At 37.0% G+C, this 15,554-nt stretch overlaps 1 protein-coding gene across 1 annotated transcript in view; it reads right to left on the bottom strand.

Annotated features, from left to right (window-relative positions):
- Positions 1-1,589: 1,589 nt before the first annotated feature.
- Positions 1,590-15,554, bottom strand: part of musk (muscle, skeletal, receptor tyrosine kinase) — a 34,566-nt gene continuing 20,601 nt past the window's right edge. Inside the window, exons 13-17 of the mRNA XM_041970716.1 lie at positions 12,098-12,272; positions 11,682-11,868; positions 11,399-11,590; positions 8,785-8,933; positions 1,590-3,808 (exon numbers count right to left, since the gene is read on the bottom strand). Coding sequence (XP_041826650.1) covers positions 3,108-3,808; positions 8,785-8,933; positions 11,399-11,590; positions 11,682-11,868; positions 12,098-12,272 — 1,404 coding nt within the window. The 3' untranslated portion in view covers positions 1,590-3,107. The remainder of the gene's footprint in view (positions 3,809-8,784; positions 8,934-11,398; positions 11,591-11,681; positions 11,869-12,097; positions 12,273-15,554) is intronic.

Raw genomic sequence — 15,554 nt, 5'->3', positions numbered from 1 at the left:
GAATAAACAGAAACAAAACAAAAACACGTGGTAAACACGTGGTAAACACACTCTCTCTACCCACTGTGCCATGCTGCCCCATCGGAACAAAGAAGAAGAAACATAGCAACAACCGGAAAACACAACACACAGCATGGAAGAAGTTATATAGGACGAGGGAATGATGGTCTTGGGACTATTGTTAACAGACAAATACAGAAATAAAAAATGAACATGTTCAGTATTCCCAGTTGTCGGCTACAACCCATGTATGGAGATTATCGGGACAAATCGGCTCGTAACACACCACAGACCAAATGATGATTGGACAGGGAAATCTCACGATGATTGGGCTTTTGCTGTCCGAGGTCGGGAAGAGGTAAAATCGGGACAAAAACAGCCCAAAAATCGTTATGTGTGTAGAAGACAAACATTGGCTGACTGTTAAGTCCTGCTCCTTAATTAAACTCTTCTTGCCATTGTTGTTCTTTTTCATGTGTAAATTGAAGTAGCATTGTGACCAAATGTTAAACACGTTACCTACAGTACCTTCAGCTGTTGGTTCTTCCAAGTTTATTTATTGTTTCAGACTGAACTATCTACACAGATATCAAAAGAACTAACCTTGTATTACAGCACTTGTATGTCCCATATGGCAAATCCTTGTGACTTTGGTCATCCGCTGACTGAAGCGTTTTAGTTTTTAGAGGAATATCTCTGTCACTGTAATGCAATTAAGCAACTACACCCTCGGCCATTCCTATAGTTTAATGCACCAGGACAAAATAAAAAATACAACCACAGACAAAACACATTTTGACTGCTTCATTAGGAACCACAAGAGTAAATAGAACCCTGGTGCGGCTAATCAAATACACTTGATTGATCATCAGTAAAACAAGTAAACAAGTCTATAAAAGCAGAAGTTGTTGGTTGCTTGATGATCTGAAGCATTCAGGTGTTTCTTAAAACAGTGGACATTAACAGTGATCTGACAGAAGCAAATGTTGCTGCCCATCAATATGTACAGGAACCTTTCCAGCTGTTAAATAACTTGCCAAAAACCCAAATAGCTTCATCTCAGACTCTGGACGTCTCACTTAGCATTTTTTAAAGTTCATGAATGGAACCAGAACCAAGACTTGTCATGATGCACCAATGAGCGAAACATTAAAATAGCAAGAAGGTGGCTTTTTATTTTAGTCTCTGTAAGACTGAAGAAAACCACAGACATCCTTCACATACTCTAAGTCAAGTTCCGGAAAAGGTTTTTGACATTTCCATCGTAAACTGCTATTATTAACATGGTAAAACAAATATATGATGAATATGACAAACATTATATCTGCCAAATATGAAAGTAAAAAAACTAAATAACAACTATCAATACGTTTCTAGTCCTGCTCACACAGAAGTGCTGCTTTGTCTTTTATTTAATTTTTATTTATAAGCAATACAAAGAGAAATCATATTAAATAATAAGTACAGTAAGTGTGGCAAAATTACAACAACAACAACAACAATAATAATAATAATAATAATAATAATAATAATAATATTAATAATAATAATAATAATAATAATAATAATAATAATGATAATAGCCATTTTAATAAACAAATGAGAAAAAATTATAACATCACACCACATTATAAAAGAAATAATACATTTCTATTTGGCAACTACACACAGTCTTTAAATATGTTCCTCTCTGATAATTGATACTAATGCTGTACCCATGATGGGTAAAAGTATAATCCAGATTTGATTTTATTCCAGATTTGATGTGTAAGATCGAGTTTCTACTTTTTGTGAGATCCCTGTCAAAATTAATTTCTCAAATTGGGATAATTCGGGATATTTTGGATTTTCCTTAGTCAAGTCAGTAATAAGTGAATCCATTAAACAAATCTATTTCTCTTTAATAAGTGAAACTAACTTGTAACTTCTGTTATTTCTTTTTATGTCAAACAAAAATCAACAACAAAGAACAATTGCATCATAAAGAGAAAACAAGTAAAAGTAAAACAAGAATGCCCCAACATGGAATAGCAAAATGTCTATAAAACAGCAGTAACCACGATTTAAAGTGATTGGGTGCCACTGTGGAATTAGCTAGAGGTGATTTTTTTAAAAAGGTTTGTCAAAAGCATGTACAACATAATTCTTTCTCTGACATGATCAAAGCAATAACTCTATACAATATCTCTCACTCAAGTTGTCCCTTATCTGTCAAAGTTCAGAAGTACTAAGAAAAAGATTTAAAGTAACTTATTTTTAAAATGGTTTAAGAAAATATAATCTGCATGCTTGGGTCTAAATCTTTGAAACAGAGGTAGGCAATATGCTTTTGACACCACTAGACAAAACTAAAAAAAAATTCAATCAAATACAGTCTATCAAGAAATGACAACATTCTTTTTGACTGTTTTACAAACACAAATACTCATGCCCACTGTAAGAATCTTAAGAACAAAAAGACAGCTTCTTTTGAATCAGCTTTCGTAATCTACTAATCCAGTTTCATCTTACAGTGGTTTTCTAGACTCCCACATTACTGCATGGTATTTTTTTTAAATTGGCAAGCCAGCCATAGGATGATAACAATAGTTACAGCTAACACAGTGGCCACTAGGATAATCAGTCAGTGTGAATTTGGTAACGAGCACATTCTTCTGACATTTTTCTCTGTCATTTTGGATGGATTGTCACCATGACTGCCATGCAGCTGAGGATGACATTTAGCAGGGGAGTAATGGGATGTCACAATACATTCTTAAAAGCCTGTTTTTTGGGGGGTTTTCCAGATATCTGCCTACCCCAGCTTTAAATAAAGTCTCAGGGACTGCAAGAGTCTATTATGTAAATATTATATTCTGAGCAGGCCCCTTTTGGTGGACAGCAACTAAAATGTCCAAAAATGAAAATAAAGTACACATAAAACAAATCACAAGAAATTGGCATTTATATATATATCTCAATAAAAATATTAAATTGGATCTCCTGAGGACAAAAATTGTAATCTGAGCACTGTAGGCATGCTTGTACTCATCGCCATTTCTTTTCAAAAGTGATTTTACAGCCACCAAATATGATCTTCTGCACCAGTACAAACATTTATTTGAAAATTAGCAGTCAGCCTCAGTGTCCCCATTTAAGCTTAGTTTGTTTTGATGCATGCGCTCCAGTATCCGATGTGTACTATTGAAGCTCGGCCTATCTGATGGGTGTGTGCTCCAGCAAAGCCTCATCAGATTGTACAGCTCCAGAGGACAGTTCTCAGGACAGGAAAGGATGTGCCCGTCTCGCACATAGTAAATAACCTCCTCATGACCCATACCGTAATAAGGCTGCATCCCATGGGAGAAAATCTCCCATAACACCACCCCGTAGGCCCACACATCTGATTCTGTAGTGTAGCGATTGTAGAAAATAGACTCAGGAGGCATCCAGCGAATGGGGATGGCATCATTTTCATTGGCTTTGTAATAATCAGCTGAGTAAATGTTTCTGGAGAGGCCAAAATCAGCAATCTTCACCACCATGTCCTCTCCAACCAGACAGTTACGGGTTGCCAGGTCACGATGGACAAACTTGCGCTCTGAAAGGTAGGCCATTCCTGCGGCTATTTGCTTGGATATTGATAACTGCTCTTCACAGGAAAGAGGTCCTGATTCGATATCAGAGGAGAAACTACGACTTGACAGGCTAGCACGGCTGAGGGAGCGCACGGATTGGGTTGGAGATCGGCGACGCAGGAACTCGTTGAGGTCACCATGGGCCATGTACTCGAACATAAGACACATTGGTTTACCCACAGCACACACACCTGAAGAGAGAACATACAGATAACTATTTTATTATCTTTGATATAATTACATAAATATACAAACTCTTGCAATAGTAAGAGAAAGTGAATTAATTTATTATTTTAGTTACTCTTGGAATATCTCTTTCTCTTTAATCTATGCAGGATGTGGTCAGTGCACTTAAATGTACTGACCCATAATGGCTAGAAACATCGTTTTGGTGGATTGCACTTCAAAGCCTCTGGTTTTGTGGGAAGAAATTGCAAGCTTAATGCCTGCTGGAAGCAAGTCATTTAAAGTGCTTTCAAAGCTTGTTGTTACCCAAAAACATCTACTTAAATTGCTGTTGTGATCCCTGACCACTGAAAATAGAAATATGTTGGGTTGAATTTTCCAGGAATCAAATAAGGAGTTTGGTTTATACAGGGAGGACATTATTATGCTGATCAGTTGAAGTGAACATTGGGATGGCCCTGTATAAGAGCGAGAACCCTAGGATCTACTTTATCAGTAAGGTTTCTATGATAGTGAGAATAACATAACCTTCTTGGTCATACAATGTTTGGTGGTCAAGTTCAAATTCAAAGGAAGACTAACCTGGCTGTGATGTGATGAGTTAAATAGGCAAATAGATAACGAGCACAAAAAAAAATTTTTTTTATTGAAGTTAGAGGCATCAAATTTATGTGCATCTTTTTCCTCACATGCGACTCACATAAGGGCCCAGACTGTTGGCAATGGAGCCAAATTGCGGTTGCATACAAATTAAATAATAATGTGAACAACCTTGTGAAAAAAATCAAATCTCAGCTGAAAACATAACTGACATAAAGGTCTGGAGGCTGAAAGTAAATTTTATGCTTCATTCACTTCAGAAATTTTTTTTTTTTTCGAACATACATCATTAATATCAAAATGCAAGTATAAAAGGATTAACAAATTAATAATAACGTAGGTTTTGTTAATCAAAACTGCAAGCTAAGTCATTTAATGATATATTATGAATGGGAACTGGTCAGATTAGCATGGCATTGTGCCCTAGCCAGCAAATTCTATGTGTAGATAGACCAACATTTAAAATATCTGACTGAAATTAATTTAATCAGAAAAACTGACATTTTTACATGGATGCTAAATAAAGCGATTTGACCAGTTATGTGTTTACATGATGGAAAGATTTAATAGATTTGCAAAGTTACAACAAAAACATATCCGCCACGGTCCCATTCTGTTTTCCTGCTGCCATTTTTCATGTCTTCCATAAAACTTAATATGTCACTTAAACTCCACATGGATCAAGCATGCACAGAAACATGTACCACCGAAACGATAGAAATGAATGTATACATGGTTACTTTTTCCTGCTAATCAGATTGTTAAAAGGTTAAAAGGTTTAAACCACCCCTCTGGACTTGATTGTAAATTCTCTATTAGAAGAGTTGAGGTGTTTAAATGATGCATTTTTATTCTGATTAGATGTCTGATCACATCAAATAAGCTATATGTAAATGCAGCTAATAAGAAATTTAAGATCACATTGAATTGGTCGTTGGCAATAAACAAACTTCACCAAAAACAATGATGCCATCTACAAGAAGGGCCAGAGTTTCTCTATTTTCTGAGGCAGCTGAGGTCTGCTGGACAATGCTCAGGATATTTTATGAGTCTGGCTAGTGTCCTTCTTTGTGCTGTTGGGTGCAGGGACAGCAGACTGAAAGTGGGTGACACCAACAGATTCAATAAAATGATCCGTAAGGACAGTCATGTTGGTGTGGAGCTGGACTCTCAGGATGGTGTAACAGAGAACGATGCTATCTAAGCTAAGAACTATACTGGACAGCCCTTCCCGCCCTCTCCACAACATGCTGGACAACCTCAAGAGCACGTTCAGTGGTAGACTCGTTCTACCTCACCGCACTATGGAACACAGGAAATCCTTCCTTCCTGTGGCCATGAAACTCCATAACTTTGCACTAAACCAGAAGTCTGAGCCATAACCTCTTGTTAATAAACTGTAAATAATTATGTATTTGTTAACATATTTGTTATATTATGTATATTTTATATTTTATTTTTATGTTTATTATTTTTCATTGTACTTTTTATTTATTTTTATTTAATTTCATCATCTCATTCTAATTTTCTTGTCCTCTTATTTCTCTATTTTTGTCATGGGTTTCCCCACGTTGGTGCTTCCTCCTCCCTTCTTCCCTTGTATGGACGAGAGGTGGATCTAGTGATTAAGGCTGCGCAGCTTGAAGGTATCAGGCTCATCACTCCACCTGCATATAAGCTCCAGGCTGACCTTCAGTCTTTGCTGGATCGTTGCTACATCTTGTGGTAGACATTCATGTCTAAGGTCATTTGCTTGTGTCTAACGCTCCTGTGCTCTCTCCTAAGTACCCTGCCTGGAAACCACAGTCTGTCCGTTCCCCGCCTCTTTCGACACAAAACCCATCCCACCTGCCATCTTCAGTTACACAATAAAGTACTCACTGCATTCCTGTCATTTTGCTCTATTCCTTGGGTCCTCACTCCAGTCGTGACAATTTTCCATCTCCTTTCCTCTCACTGTATGTCATTGTTTTAAGGAGCACTGCATTGCAGCAAATTCCGTCTGAGAAAACAATGCAACCTGATGGGCAGTGCTCCTTAAACCATCAGTCTGATTCTGATTATGACTCTTTGGTAGATATTCTCAATGAAGCACCCCTAACGGTGGTTAATTCAGCATTCATCTTGCATTCTGTCTCTTCTCTGAGCTCTCTCTAGCCAGTAAAAATCAGTCCCATTTTTTACTCATCTTCTCTCTTGCTCTGTTCTTTTCACTCTTTTTTTCTTCCTTCAACCAATAATGCTTATTGACTTTGCTTATTTGGTCATGCTGCGCATTCAAAACAGCCAGTGTGTTCAGTTGTTGGCATGTGACGGTGCTTTAACGGGAAATGCTGCTGTAAAGTGATGAAGTGTCCTGGAAAAATAAATAATAAATAAAAAGTGTGGTTTCTCAGTCTTTGGACACAGCTGGGCAATGACGGCTTCAGTAATGTTCATAATAAATGACATTTTCTATCAAAATGATTCAGAAACACATATATTTGAGGTCAGAAAGTTACAGTTACTTTAAAGCCAGATTGCTTTACGTCTTATTTTAAATATAAACTCACTATCTATTTGTAGGACTTTTTGTGATCCTTCAACATTGTTTGAGGCTGATATTGGCTATTTAAATTCTATAACTGTTTAATGTTTAGTTTGACTGTCAATTTATCTGCCCTGATCTGTAGGTTTTTGTTGTACTTGTGTTACTTTGTCATTGAGATTTCAGGTTTTCTGTTTAGTCTGGATCTCCTCCAGTTATTGTCACATTGTTAGTCATTAGCTTCCACAAAATAAATAGTTCTGGGGTTCCTTTTTCAGTGCCAGATCCTCATCATTATGTTCCTCGTTGCCTCTCTATGTCCGCCTGCTTTATGTTTTTATCTTTCAGCTTTGTTTCTGTTAGTCTTTTATTAAGATTATTTGACTTCCTACCATACAAACACTTTTTGTTAATTGTAAATAATGTCCTCCAGTCTGTAAGTTATTTTGGTCATCCTCACACTGATCCTTTGTAAAGCCATCAACAGACAAAAGGGATTGCATGAAGGTGTGCAGAGGCGTGGATGTGCTCTTATGACCATTGTTCTGCTGTAAGCATGACACTTGAACCATCAGAGTCAGGAAGGGGGAGTTGAATCTGAGGCTTTGCATGGCTTTACACCAGAAAAAGTGTTTAAATTTTTGTTGAAAGTATGGCAAGTTCGTCCCACAATGATAAACTATATGAGTCATGTTAATGCATTGGTTATGGTTATGGTATGAGTTTGGATCAGGTTGTCTGAAATTAATAATAAGGATAGATGTGCAAATTTTTATTTGTATTTATATTGGAAGGACGGGGGTAAAAAAAAAAAAAAAGGTGCAACTCAGCAGTAGAAACCTTGACTGAGGTCAGTTGCCAGATTAAGATGATTCACTCATTGCTAAATATATATCCTGCACACAAATCCAACATACAGAATTGCTAACAAAATGGATGCAACATATATTTTTACACATGAAGTGTATTATTAGTCTTGAGGTTAATTGGAGGTTAAAGAAATAATCTACTTAACACTGGTCTCATGTGCACCAGAGATTTTGCTGTTAGTGTGTCCCTCTCTCAATGACCTATCTGAAAATGTCACTCAGAGCTTATTTAAAAGAAAATACCAGGCACTGCAGTCCTTTTGAGATGTGAGTGAAAGTTGATATTAACAATATTTCACAACCATGAGAGCTGTATAACCTTCACTCAGCACAGCCAATGACCGATTATTCTGTTTACTTACCGTCTGTGCCAAAAAGACCATGCTGTAGCTCTATATTTCTTCCTGAAAGTGTATTTGGATGTGAGCTGTTTGTATTAGATAAGATAGGCTGTATTAGGCTAGATAAACCTTAATAGAGAACATTTGTTTTACCTTGGCCAATAACAGCATATTAGTTATCAAGTGCCACTTGTTTACTGGCAAATAATCCTATCTGGAGTGATTTTTATTGTACCAAGGTTAAGATTTGAGGGGAAAAAAAAGCCTTAATTCAAGAGAATTGCTGTATGTGAATGGACACTAGCTGGAAACAAATTAATAAAAGTGCTTCTGCTGAGACTGTGTAATCATTTTCTGCTTGTTTGTCCACTGTTTCTAATGTACTAAGAAGGGAAAATGTTTTTACTCTATACTGTATGTTCCCTGTTTTCTCATAAGCTAATACTGTCTGCTTACTGTACTGTATTTCTTTCTTTTCTTTTCTTTCTACTTTTCTGTGCTCCAGTATCAGTTTTGCACTCTCTTTCTGTCTCAAGAAAACAGATCCTGCAGCTGTCCAATGTAAATTCCAGCTGTGATTGCAGTTTCTCTGGAAATCTTGAGCCTGCACATGTTTTTTCGCATTCAGACACAAACACACTAACCCAGGAGTCGAACAATGTTTGGATGGTCAAACTCGGCCATGAGGGCTGCCTCTCTCTGGAAGTCGTTCTGCATGTCAGCTGATGCCTCCTCCTTTAGCATCTTCACAGCCACCATTGTGAAAGACTCCACTGGCAGCAGGCCTGGCGCTCTGTGAACAGTACACAGAAATATTTGTTGCCATGAATTTGGAGGAGCACTCTCGTTGTAAGCCCACTGTAAATGTATTGTTAGCTAAATGGAGGAAATGTCCATGCAACACACATGAATGCAAACATATACACACTTCCTGTGTTGGCCCACAGTGGGGTACACTACAGTCTCAGTAAGTCTCAGAGTAGATATATATTTAGTTTCCAAACACATGTTGTATACATACATATGGAAACACTCACCCACTCAGTGACACACAAACACAGAGATTGCGAAACTAAAAGTGAAGGCCATCTGTCAAGGAAGAAGTTATTTACTCTTTGGGACCATTTGGGTGTGCAGGGGAAACTATGTTTGTCTTTTTGATGACGCATGTCTAAATGCACATGCTACTTCTAAATTAATATGACTGTATTTATATGAGCTGCCCCATCAACTGAATGCACATACAACAAACACCCAGAATTTGTACACAGGTCAAAGCAATGTGTTTATCGTGTCTGTAGTCAGTGTGTGTGAGTTTAAATGTGTGTATCCCTGGGTTTTTGTGCTATCTTTGATAAAAAGCTTTAAAGTCCAGAGCAAGATCCTTTGAACTGAACTGTGACCACATTGTAGTCAGTCTTCACTTCCTAAAATAAGCTTTAGATGACCAGGACACGTGTTCAACAATGTGTCTTTTTGTTGTAAAACTACAAACCCCCATTTCTAGAGAAGTTGGGGAGCAACAAACATTTTGAGTTGTACTTTTATACTGTATTTACTCTTGTGGTTCCTAATGAAGCAGTCAAAATGTGTCTTGTCTGTGGTTGTATTTGCCTAATTTTAAAACTTGCAGGGATCACATGATATTTTTTATTTTTTCCTGGTGCATTAAACTATAGGAATGGCCGAGGGTGTAGTTGCTTAATTGCATGACAGTGACAGAGATATTCCCCAAAAAACTAAAACGCGCCTGTCAGCGGATGACCAAAGTCACAAGGATTTGCCATATGGGACATACAAGTGTTGTAATACAAGGTTAGTTCTTTTGATATCTGTTTAGATAGTTCAGTCTGAAACACATTTGCGGACAAACTAGGTTATATATAGTCTAGTATCAAACTATATAAACTCTCTATGAACTTGGAAGAACCAACAGCTGAAGGTACTGTAGGTAACGTGTTTAACATTTGGTCACAATGCTACCTCAATTTACACATGAAAAAGAACAACAATGGCAAGAAGAGTTTAATTAAGGAGCAGGACTTAACAGTCAGCCAGTGTTTGTCTTCTACACACATAATGATTTTTGAGCTGTTTTTGTCCCAATTTTACCTCTTCCCGACCTCAGACAGCAAAAGCCCGATCATTGTGAGATTTCCCCGTCCAATCATCATTTGGTCTGTGGTGTGTTACGAGCCGATTTGTCCCAATAATCTCCATACATGGGTTGTAGCCGACAATTGGGAATACTGAACATGTTCAATACTTCAGTGCCAATGTCTGAGGAACGCCGATGACTCATGCATTCTGACTGTGTGGATGGTTACGTGGCACGGAATGTAGCCAATCAGAAAACGAGCTGGCTGGGGAACAAGGAAGTAAATAAAGTCCATGTTCACGCCATCGCCAGTCTGTTATTTTTTTCATTTCTGTATTTGTCTGCTAACATTATTTCCAAGACCACCACCATTCCCTCGTCCTACATATCCTCTTCCATGCTGTGTGTTGTGTTTTATATACTATTATAGTCCTGTGCTGTGACGAAGCTGTCTGTATGCTACATATGTTAGCATTAGCTGTATGTGGTGCAGGCATGTTTTTTTTAAATGAATCATGTTCTGATGATGGTCTGTAAGCAAGTTGCTGTGCTTTCAGACTGATTTAGCAAATGGAAATTTAAGAGATTTAAGTGCTGAATTATTTTTGTAGAAAAGGGGGATTGTTAACAAAATTAGAAAAACATTCATATGTGATTTTATAATTTCCATTGCACTACATTCTTCAAGCAAAATTTCAATTAAGCTATGAATTAAGTAACTTATAACAACCATAAAGCTAGCACATTTGGTAACTCCACAAACATGTCAAATATGCCATTGCTGTCAAATAAGTTGTAACTCCAGTGATTGTGGTTTATGATAGATTTATGACTTTTTAGACATAAAACAATTTTATGACTCGGGTTTGGTATTTAATCTGATGATAGAGATTATTAGGAGATATTTGTGTCCTTGTGTCCTGTTCAGAGTGCACTGGAGAGCTCGAGCTTTGACTTTGTGAATGACGCAGCAGTTCTCACAATGACCAGAGACCTTGTTTAGCTATGCTATCCTCCCATCTGTTTTCTGTCCTGTCTTGTATGTATGATTTTCTTTTTCACATCTCCATGTTAACCCTTATCTAAGTAAACGTATTAGAAAGTATGAAGTACATCTATTCCTCTTTTCCGCTCCTCTTTACATCACTGCCCTTTCTTACCTGGCTTGGAAAACCCGTCCAAATGCTCCTTCCCCAATATCTCTAACATATTGGATATTATTCCGGGGGTACTCAAGGGCCAGCAGCTTTGAGTTCAGCAGCAGAGGAACTCGCTGGTACATGGGGTTGGGGTGGAGTCGATCCAACAGGAGTTCTGATGGAAGAGCACTCAGTGTTGGGGTCTCCATCTCTCTGGAAATACAGAGAGGGTGAGGTAAAAAATAAAAAAAAGAAAGAAAGAAATAGACTTATACAGAAAATCTTTTTCTTGTCTGTTTCATACCGCTTTCTGTTCCTCCACTGTTTTCTCCATCTGCAGCAGCTAAGGATGATAACTGTGAGGAAGGCTGCAGTTGCAAAGGAGGTCAGGATAATAACGATGACGGACATGGAGTAAGCCGGAGACGACACAGTAGTGTGGGCCGGCTGGGGAGGAATCGTATGATGCCCTGTTAACCCTGGTTTCGTCACTATTAGAAGCAGTAGCAGGGAAGTAAAAAAAATCTTTAGAAGTTTGAAATGACAAATCAAAACACATCTGAATGTTGTCACTATGGCAGTTATATTTATGACCATCTTTTTGCATGAAGTTCTTAAGTATTAAACTAAAATTTATCAGGATTTATTTGTAGGTGAGGTTAATATACATAATGATGAACAAAAAGGTAAAAAAGCAAAAGAGAGAGAAAAAGTTAGCACCTGATGCTGTGCCTGTTTCCCCACACTGAGGCACAGTGCAGTACTCCCAGCGTATGTTAGAAGCAGAGGTGTAACACCAGGGCTTATCACTTATTCCTCCAGGGTTCCTACAGCGGTTTTCAGAGTTCTTTAGCTCTGGAATGACATCTACAGACAGATGGTGCTGGTGGGGAACCTACAGGACAAAGCGTAATCATAATAACCAGAGGCCACAAAATGCTCTGCCAAGGGGTACGTTAGAGGTTTCATGATTGTGCCTGCAATTTAACCTGCCAACTTAAATATTGAGTATCTAGTGTCCTCTTGTGTCACAAGCTGTAACAGTAATAACTGAATCAGTCCAAAGAAACAGGAAGATATGAGCTAAGAAGACTGAATTCAACATGTTACTAAAGCTGAATGTGTCAAGCACTTTGCATAAAGGATTATGTTCTAACTCTTTCCAGGAACGGTTAAAAACAACTATTTTTTATGAGACAATAACAACTTAGGTCGTTTGTCAAGCCTTCCTTTAGATATAAGTGAGTCTTGGCAGGAAATGGGTCACATGTTTTTATATCCACTTTGTTTTTCTAACCATTCGTCCAAATCTTTTCATTCAGTTGCTTTGACGTATTTGACTTGAAAAACTGCTTTACATGGTAGGATCAGCATACTACCCACATGTATTACCTCACAGTAGGTGTAAATTAAACCTAATGAGTAATACACTGACACTGATTCAGACTGCACTGAAAGGAAAATGTGTAATTAAACTCCAAATAAATTCAAAGTAGACAGTAGGCAGTTGTTACTACATTTTATAAACCTTTTGAATGCAGCAATTGCCTGGCTGATATATTAAACATATAATCAAAATGATAGTATGTTATTAGTAATTTGTAATATTTTCCACATTGGTCCTGTAAAACTGACTCAAAGTCCAAATGCAGTATCATAATGATTCAGCACAAAATGAACCAGTCACACTTTACATGCAGTATAACGTGTGCTTCAGCTGTATTCATACTGACTATAATGTGATTTTTAAGAGGATGAAATGTTATATGTGATTGTTTTTCCCATAACTCTTATGCAGGATTTGTATATCTATTACACAAACAGCCATGTGATGGGCCGATGACGTGTCTGAGGTTTACACTACTCCACATCCAAAGAGCTGGTATACACATCAGCCTTCATAAATACATCTATTTTTCTAACTTCCATAAGGAAAACCAGCATCATGGTAAGGGGTTGGAACTAAGAGAGAGATGTTAGCTTAACATATTGCTCAGGCTTGTAAAATATACTTTAAATTTCTCTTTTTTTCCCTGAAGAATTAGCCAAAACAATAAGTTATTAAACATTCAACTACAAATACCTCAAATGCCTTCATCCCAATTTTAGAATATTAATTCTCCAGTGACAAAGTCTGGATGGGTTGTTTTAATAAAGTGTAAATCTTTTATGATAGGGGGTCATTTTTTGTTCCTGTTTTGCCCCAACACAAGCTGTTTTTAACTAAGTTATCTCTTTCAAGTACCCTAAAATTGCTTCAATTTGTCACCAATCATGTTTGAAGGACTTGTTGTCAATAGTATTAGTTTTTTTTATGGTTAAAAAAATGTAATAAAATATTCAGTTTCTCACTTTCATGCTTTATTCTCTTTTCCGGCTTGGAATTTGTCTTTTTTACCATAAAATCATGGGTGAAAACAAATTGAAAACAGACATATCCTCACATTACAGATAAGGACTCAGATAGCACAAGGTCATAGAAAAGATTCCGTCTGATTTTAACATTTAACCTTAAAATGTCTATAACAGTTTTTTAGGTCAACATAGAAGAAACTCAATGAGTGAGTCATTTTAAGCTTAATACTTTGTCTAGTTTTAATTTTAAGTTTAAGCACATGTCCCCAAACGTATGATCCTACTTCATTTACTGTCCTGTATTCAGGTCTTTGGAGCTCAGAATGGTCCAATTACAGCTTTGCCCTCTGGCAGAAACCGTTCCAACAAACATTATCCCAATGATGTCATAACTATACTTACAAGGAGGAAATGAAAGCTTTGGTTCCAGCCAGAAACTTAAGCCTAATCAGCTAAATAATTCAATTGTGTTTAAAAGCCTGTCTTTTGCAGAAAGGACATATTTTTTTTTTTCCCTTTGAAAGCAGCAGATGCTTCATTCTGACTTTCTGACATCACTCTGTATCCTCAACAACTTTACATTTTGTTATCTGAGTAAAGCAAGACAACCCACCACTACTGCAAAAATTTGACCATTTGCACACAGCTGTCTTTTTTTAGTACGCCAACATTTGTCAAGCACAACAAATAAAAATCTTAAAAATGATAGATTTGCCTCACTCAAAGTTCTGAGTTATTCTTTCAAAGAATGGGTCCAGTGTCTCGCTGTTTTATTGGTTGTAGCTACATAATAGAGGTAATGTTAGATTACTGAGTTTTTTACAAAAGAATGGTTCTTGTTACGTTTGTCAGGCATTACTCTATAAAGCTTCTCATATTAACTTGGTGACTATGCATGGTATCCTTAAAGGAGTAGAAGGATTTTAAGCTATATATAAAACATATTCTGACTTTAATGCTTTTGCTAGCTATCTAAAGTCAGAAAAGTGGAAATGCAATAAGGGAGGGATGTGCAGCAAATGGCACATGATTATACTTGAACCCAGGCTTGCACCAGCACAGCTTTATGTGTTCTGCCAGGAAAGTTATTACTGTAGCCCACTGCATGTTTTGTTTGTTTTAAAACTTAAAATTTTCTCATGAAACACTGAGTCAGTAATAACTCTGCTAGTAATTAATGTATGGTATCAGGAGCTAGACTCACTCCTTGTTGTTCGCAGGAACTTTTATTTATTTATTTATTTTTATCCCTTGCAGCAAATGAAAACATTTTAAATTATTTTTAAGGAAAAAAAAATCCTAATTGTTCAGCCTTTAAACAAGAATCTTTTGTTATTCTTTTTTTATTTCTGATTTTCTTCTTATTTTTACCCCAAATGTTTATTGTGCTACATATTTATGATTTCTGCTGTGTGGCTGATGGTTGTATGTAGATCACAGTGGTTTGCTATTGTGTGGTGTGTAAATCTTGTCAAGGCAGCTAATTTAACAGCTCTTGAGTCCAAGAAAAAATTCCCTATGGAGAGAATAAAGTGTGTTGCATTGTATCGAGCATGTAGATTAGTCAGTGGGGCAGTGTTCTCTTTAACATGTTTCTGTTTGCAGTATATAATTTGTGCCTGCTGTATGCTCATATCATGTCTTCTTTGAGCTAAAACTCAAGATATTACTGTTTGAAAATGGGCCACTTCCAAAAGACATAAGCACATGCTAATAGTAAGCTGTCAAAGATGTCCTTTATGACAATATTCTGCAAATAAGCAAAATAATGCCAGCCATTTAACAAAACAACCAAAACACAGTCAAACATCCATCCAGTTGA

This window comes from Melanotaenia boesemani, chromosome 19, assembly GCF_017639745.1.
Source record: "Melanotaenia boesemani isolate fMelBoe1 chromosome 19, fMelBoe1.pri, whole genome shotgun sequence".
Taxonomy (NCBI): domain Eukaryota; kingdom Metazoa; phylum Chordata; class Actinopteri; order Atheriniformes; family Melanotaeniidae; genus Melanotaenia; species Melanotaenia boesemani.
Note: the sequence above shows the minus strand (reverse complement) of the source record. Positions and strands in the feature narration are given on the sequence as shown.